The 7,609-nt window shown below is 43.1% G+C and overlaps 1 protein-coding gene and 1 long non-coding RNA gene across 2 annotated transcripts in view; one reads left to right on the forward strand and one right to left on the reverse strand.

The window, feature by feature from the left end:
* LOC119222639 (uncharacterized) overlaps window positions 1-1,840 on the forward strand; it is a 45,196-nt gene extending 43,356 nt beyond the window's left edge. The window contains exons 4-5 of the long non-coding RNA XR_005120815.2: window positions 806-983; window positions 1,074-1,840. This is a non-coding gene — a long non-coding RNA (uncharacterized LOC119222639). The remainder of the gene's footprint in view (window positions 1-805; window positions 984-1,073) is intronic.
* Window positions 1-7,175, reverse strand: part of LOC119222608 (1-phosphatidylinositol 4,5-bisphosphate phosphodiesterase eta-2) — a 159,157-nt gene extending 151,982 nt beyond the window's left edge. The window contains 2 exon segments of the mRNA XM_062562968.1: window positions 6,072-6,500; window positions 7,032-7,175. Coding sequence (XP_062418952.1) covers window positions 6,072-6,225 — 154 coding nt within the window. The 5' untranslated portion in view covers window positions 6,226-6,500; window positions 7,032-7,175.
* Between the last annotated feature and the right edge of the window lie 434 nt (window positions 7,176-7,609).

Raw genomic sequence — 7,609 nt, forward strand, 5'->3', positions numbered from 1 at the left:
AAATTCTGACCCTACCATCCGAATGTCGCAGCAGAAATCGAGACTCATCAGACCAGGCAACGTTTTTCCAATCTTCTATTGTCCAATTTCGATGAGCTTGTGCAAATTGTAGCCTCAGTTTCCTGTTCTTAGCTGAAAGGAGTGGCACCCGGTGTGGTCTTCTGCTGCTGTAGCCCATCTGCCTCAAAGTTGGACGTACTGTGCGTTCAGAGATGCTCTTATGCCCACCTTGGTTGTAACGGGTGGTTATTTGAGTCACTGTTGCCCTTCTATCAGCTCGAACCAGTCTGGCCATTCTCCTCTGACCTCTGGCATCAACAAGGCATTTCCGCCCACAGAACTGCCGCTCACTGGATGTTTTTTCTTTTTCGGACCATTCTCTGTAAACCCTAGAGATGGTTGTGCGTGAAAATCCCAGTAGATTAGCAGTTTCTGAAATATTCAGACCAGCCCTTCTGGCACCAACAATCATGCCACGTTCAAAGTCACTCAAATCACCTTTCTTCCCCATACTGATGCTCTGTTTGAACTGCAGGAGATTGTCTTGACAATGTCTACATGCCTAAATGCACTCAGTTGCCGCCATGTGATTGGCTGCTTAGAAATTAAGTGTTAACGAGTATTGGACAGGTGTACCTAATAAAGTGGCCGGTGAGTGTATATAGCAGTGGTTACTATTGAGCCCCTCTTTGGTGATTTGGGCACAAAATGGGTTTTCTTCTTTCTCCTCTTGGCCCACTGTTATTTACTATACACATATAGTACTTACTTTTCATACTTTCTTGTCTTTCTCTGTTGCTTCCAGTGCAGCTTGTTTTAGCGAGTGTCATGGTGAGGCCAGGCCTCCTGCTGGTGTCAAGCGGAGGGGCGTGGCTCCAAACCATACTCATCCTGACACCTGCACTCAATCAACAATCACCTGACGTAATATCTACCTTGGCTCTTCACCCACTCATCGCCAGATCGTTGTTTCCACTCACCTGGTAGAGACTGCGCTTGGCTGTTCACGATAGTTGTCAGAGATTGATTCTTTATATGTCTGTACCCCTGACCCTGTATTCTTGTCCTTACAGCCATCCATTCCCTGACTCTTCTGCCTCTCTGCCGTTTCCCTGCCTGGATTCCCCCCTCACCTGGATTTGCCTGCCATTCTCCATCCGCCTCCCTCTGTTGTGATACGGACAATAAATAAGTTTCCCACCGTACCTCCTGGCCTGTCTGCATTTGGGTCTGACACCACTTACCACAACAGAGAGTTGGGGTAATTGGGGTTTAACAACGCACGAAAGCAATGACTTAACCGCTCCGATTCCTGTGCACTAACACCGTCCTGTCTGCAAACCTCCTTTTGAGCATTGGTGAAGCCAATCCAACGCCTCCACGTGCTCGCGGCACTGGGTTCAAGTCACTTTGTCAGTCGGGCGCATCGAAGGAGCACCAGCCGGAGGAGAGATGCAGGATGTAGAGCAACACTGGCAGATGGAATAGAGAAACGTGGACGTTGAACAACTTACTCTTAACTGCTGTACTGCTTTGTAACCGCACTCACAACAAGGCACACACATCTCTCCTCATCCACTGATGCAGAGGTGTCAAAAGTATTCACATTCAAGGTTTTGAAAATACTTTTGTAGAAGTGGAAGTATAAAAGTACTGGTTTTAAAACTACTTAAAGTAAAAGTACTGAAAGGGAAAAAAATGTCCATTAAGAACAAACAGTCCGTCAGTCCGTTACAATATGATGGGAAGGTGCCTTCAGGTCACGTGACCTGCCGGATGATGGAAACATGGCGACATTCAGAGTGGCGACGCTACAACAACAGAGGGACACACGTATCGACCCGCATGCTGTATGACTTAAACAAAGGAAAAAACATGTTCCAGTGACAGCTAACTGACACGAGTCAGAGGACACACACGTTGTTCCCATTGATTAGACTGCAGTGTCTCTCCATGGTTTACTATGGGGGGGGCGCATCACTTTTATCATGATGGGGAGTGGTCATTTTTCAAAATATTGAACAAATACAGAATCCCTTTGTGTTCATTTCTAAAGCCTCGCATTAAGATATACGTCACTTTATTGAAGACGCTACGCTATTTGCAGGTCGCTGTGTTGTCCCAGATAATCAATAAAGTTAGAAAAAACATGTACGGCCGACCCATGGTCATGAAGACTCATTTAACGTTACATGAGGAGGAGGAGGAGGCGGGTTCATGCCGCTAAATACCAACTGAGATCACCTTGTACCGCGACCACCGATCTGCCGTCCTGAAAAAGATCCTTTACCACTTCACCCAGCGTCACTCTGATTTGCGTCATCTGATAAACCAATAAGGTTTCTGGATGGTAAATGTTTACACTTTTCATCCAACCACAATCAAGTTCACGCAATCCCGACGGCGCGATTTATCTGGATAGTTTGTGTGTTTTTGAACGGTGACAAGCCGGAAAACAATCCAAAATGAAATAGGAGTAACGAGGCGATTTTATAAATGTAAGAAGTAGAAAGTACAGATATTTGCGTGAAAATGTAAGGAGTGGAAGTAAAAAGTCGTCGGAAAAATAAATATTCAAGTGTAGATACCCAAAATTTCTTAAGTACAGTAACGAGGTATTTGTACTTCGTTACTTGACACCTCTGCACTGTATGGAGGACAAAAAATGACTTAAGTATGAATAAATAAATACATACAAATAAATGCGTAAAAAAATAAATGCATGAATAAATAAATAAATGTGAAGATAAATGAATAAATGTATGAATAAATGAATAAAAGTTGATAATAAAACAGGTCATAAACAAATACATACCATTTATTTATTTCTACATTTCTGTTCTCCTACATTTCTTCATTTATGGGTCTGTATCATACATATATTTCTACATTTCTGTTCGCCTACATTTCCACATTTATTTTTGCGTGCAGACGCAAATAATTGCCAGTGTGATCGCTCCTGGTCTACTCTTTCTGTCTTGAAGTTCGCTCCTTGGCAGAAGCTGTTGTTAGCATTTGGCTATATGGTGTTTTCAAACCATTTCAAATCGATTGCGATCATGAGCAAGAAAGACACGCTTCAGTTTCTGCTGGATAAAGTGAGGGAGGACTTGTCTCAGCTCAACGAAGACATGGATGTGGAACCAGAGGAGCGACGAATGGACGTCCATCGTATATTTTATTCTCCTTTGGGACAACATGGCGGGTCTGGAGAGGCGTTCATAACGACGTACTTGGATCTCTTCTACTCCATCTTTACCTTGAGGGAGAAGGCCTTCTCAATCTGACAATGAAACTCATTAATCATTATCCAGGATGGCTAGACCTGCTGCGACTACGTAACCTTACAGGAAGGTGGTCTGACGCCCCGCAGGTATAAATAAATCACTCTTCACGGCGATAGTTATTTAGTCTCCACACGGGAAGACTGCAGACACCCCCCACCCGCTGGGTGCCAAGTGTGGAGGTGAAACTGGTAGGTTTGCGGTTCTCGGTGCTACCAAAAAATAAAGCTGTGAACGCTACATGGCTATCTAACAGTTTAATACAACGTTAGTATGTTGGCACCTTGAACAACAGCATTTAGGAAACGTGAGCTAAACAACTGTTGTTGTTACGCTGCCTTCACGTTAAACAGGAACTCAATTCCCAAGCTGCTCAGACACATCTCGCCCGGTAGAAGCCATGAGCTGCTAGCAGCTTCTAGACGCGCTACAGGAGTGCTGGGATCGATTGTTTTTGTCTCGCTCCTCTATTTGACCAATCTTGCTCATGAATGAGGTTCAGCCCGCCTGAGTTCATTTACATACGGACACAGAAATGCAGGCATAAATAAATGAAGAAATACAGAAATGTAGAAATAAATAAATGTCGAAATACAGAAATGTAGAAGTAAATAAATGTAGAAATACAGAAATGTAGAAATCGATTTATTTAATTATGTTCTGTTTAGGTGTAATCTTATATTAATACATTAATGTATTTATTCTTTTATCTACAATTTTATTTATTCATACGTGTATTTACGCATTTATTCATACATTTATTTATTCATTTATACTTAAGTAATTTTTTGTCCTCCATAGCACTAATGCTATCACCCATCAGCGTGTTATATACACCTCTCTTTTCTGTAGTGTAATTTCTCACTTTGTGTTGTGACTCCTGCACAGCAATTCCAACATTGATCTCATATTCTCTCTCATCTTTATGTGTCCACCTCCAGCTCCAGCGGAGTAACTAGTAGACTGGCAGTGAAAAAATCATTCCCTGCCATTTACTCATAGCCTCATTACGTCCCACAACACCAATGTTTGATGGCAACATGGTGGATGAATAGAAGGGAATACATTTTTAATTCTTGAAAAACGTCTTCATATATTTCTGTGTTTCTGTCATTCCCATTCCTATTTCTCCCCTCAGCCAGTAGGGAGACATCCTTCATCTGTTCCAACACCATCACAGCCACCAAAACTTCCCTGGTCAGAAGGGCATAGCCTCAGGGAAGCCAGTCTGCAGTCCGGGTCAAGGCAAAGCTTTAACCGGAAGCTGCAGCTTAGTAGGAATCTTCACCAAAGAGCTGTGAACATGTACACACTTCATCGATCACTGTTCAGAAAGAAAGAGAAAGTATGCTGGACACGGAGAGGATCCATTAAGACCCAACGATACGAATCACAATCTCTTCTCACTCATTCTTTGTGTAGTTTTCTTCTCTGGAAAGCAAGGTAATAATTGTATTAATAATTTGTGTCCGTCTTTTCTTTAACACATTTGAATTTTTGATTTCAATAAAATGTCCTTAATTGAGTAATTCATCTCAGAAAGCTGTCCCGTCTTTAACATTGGTAGATGTGCTCTGAAATTACAGATTTACAATGATTGAAATGAGACACAGACACAGGGAGAACATGCATGAGTCATGCATGAGTCCACACAGAAAGTTGAACCCAGGACCTTGTTGCTGTGAGGTGACAGTGCTGAACACCACACCACCATACAGTGGTAAAAGGGTTAATTAATACTCTGAAAGAAAACACATTGACACTTCACTGTTACACACTTGAAGTAAAAGATAAGACCATGTGTGATTAGAATTCTACATTCGAACATCTGTCATCATTTGTCCCAGGAACGGCTCGTATGAAGCCCTAAGGTTTCCATCAGCAATCTCCACGTGTCCACCTTTCACACTATTAAAGTGACAGAAATATGTTGGACGTGCGACTTAACAATATGTTTAAGTTTTCCTCTGATTCTGCTAAATTGTTTCATTTCATAACAGCAATCTTTGCTTCTCTCACAGAAATTGGGTAAAAATGTTGGGTGAAGACACCGCTACAAAGCTTATTTGTGAGAATGCTTAGAGCATGTTATGTGCATGAATAATATGGAACTAAGTCCTGACAGCATTGCGTGGCATTGGAGGTCACATAGTGAAGCACATGATGATACATCAGTCTAACAAACCAATTGTTAGTTGTTGCTATTCTCACATCTGCTGTTTCTTCCTTCCTGAGGGGCTTCAAAAGGTACAACCTCCTTTTTTAAAACATCCAGTGTGGCCCCACCAGCGTCTGTACTCATCATAGACACCTCGGACCTTCATCATTCATCTGGGGCTCCTCCCCTTAGATACATCATCTTATTTCTCTTTCCTCTTGCTTAATTTCTCTTCAGGGTCAAAATAATAGGATACTTTGCTTGCAGATTAAGGGATGAGGACAAAGGCAAAGGGAAAGGAATATGACTATGAGACTATGTGTCCTATAATCCAACAAAGAAAAGACGAGGCTATGATCAATAACCACTCAGCCTTTAATACACCCAATCTCTTTATCCAGCCAAAGGAATCGCTATCATCTATAATATTCATGTCAGACTCCATTTAAGACGTTACATCATCAAGGTTTTGAAGCCCTAATGACTACTTGAAATACAAGCAGGCAAAACTGTGAATTGTTTTCAGCAAAACCAACAACTTGCATAAAGTTAAACCGCGCTAATACGCCACGAGGCCAGAGACACACAAATCATTCACTCCTACAACCAGTCGTTAAGAAGACACTTACCGACGTTGATGGCGTTGGTGGACAGGAAGTGACCACAGGGGAGGCTGGCGGTGCTCACAAAAGATTCGCCATCCGTCGCCACGGTGGTCCTGGACCTCAGGGACAAGTTGGGGGAGTTGGTCACCATGGCCACTCTAGCGGCCACAGCCTCCATGGCTGATGACCTCGCTCAGGTTTCTCAAGTTCAAGTTAAAAAGTGGGAGGAAGGAAGTAGACTGGTACTGAGTGCCTGCTATCCAGAGCTGTCAAACACCCACAACAATCAGTCAACCGTCCCCAAAGCGAAAACTACAATCCAATCCAATATTCCAAAGTGATGGAGGTCATAGAAGGACGTCTTTGACGAGAGTTCCCCGAACTGTTCCGGAAGAGATGACACATTTTATAAGTTGATCAGGATGATTGGCGGTCCAAAGCTGCTGCAGTGACCTACAGCAGAGGACACACAGAGACATTGTCTTCATTGCACATGGTTGATGAGGATGCACACAAATATATTCTGCCGGTTAGCCGGGCCTTGGATCAGACCGCCAACCCTCTGATTGGAGAACAACCTGCTACCCACTTACCCATAGTCGCCCCAGGTGATTTTAGGTAATTTCAGGTCATTCCAGGTCATTGTCAGACTAGGATATGTATATATATATTTTTTATAGAACATATTTGTGCCACTAATTTATCAATCAGCCCCATCATCAACTCAAGGACAGGCCAAGAAAAATAACAAGCCCTCTTTTGGCTCTATCAAACCCCCCTGGACCCCGGATTCATCGCAATGCTGCTGCTGTGGATGTCACACGCATTCAAGTGGTGAGAAGGAAAACTCACCGTATCGTAATAACTAGATTAGATTTTCTGTGAAGCCTTTGTTTCCGCGTAGGATGCAGCATGACTGCTCCCGGCATGTCACTCCACACCTCACACTCACCTTTCCTAACTAAACTTCCTTTGTTTCCTTACCTTGCCGCCTTTTGCCGTTACTCCTGTAAGAATCTCACCCACATGAAGAAACACCTGAATCGTCTCTGTTAATCCAAAGGTTTCTTTAAATCAATTTTCAAAGTTGAAAGCTTTAGCGCTGTGTAAGTGATCCGCCGCCCTGCTAAACACTGAACAATGTGTGCTGTGTGAGGAGGGGGGAGTCAGCTAGACGAGGTGGGCCGGCTGAACGACGTGTTCAGAACCATCTGCGAGACGTTGGCGGCCAGATAGGCTGAGCTGCAGGTCTGGGCACGTGCCTGCTAGCGCCAAACCCACACACACACTGCACCTGGACACGGGGGAAGGTGTGTGTGACTAGAGCTGGTATGTGAAGTGCTTCAAACAGCGTGTTGGGACGGACCAGGAAGGTAAACATTTAATAGTTCCTTTGTACTCGAAGTGTGACTCATCATCGGCATCCGTTAAAATGCCTTCTTCTGCTTTTTTTTAGGTCTTTTCAAATTCGATGTAATTGTTTTTAAACAATGCATGAATAACTTTTTAAAGTTTTAAACTTGGATGAAAAGGTATGTGTTTTGTATTCAGAGTAATTTGAG

This window comes from Pungitius pungitius, chromosome 1, assembly GCF_949316345.1.
Source record: "Pungitius pungitius chromosome 1, fPunPun2.1, whole genome shotgun sequence".
Taxonomy (NCBI): Eukaryota; Metazoa; Chordata; class Actinopteri; order Perciformes; family Gasterosteidae; genus Pungitius; species Pungitius pungitius.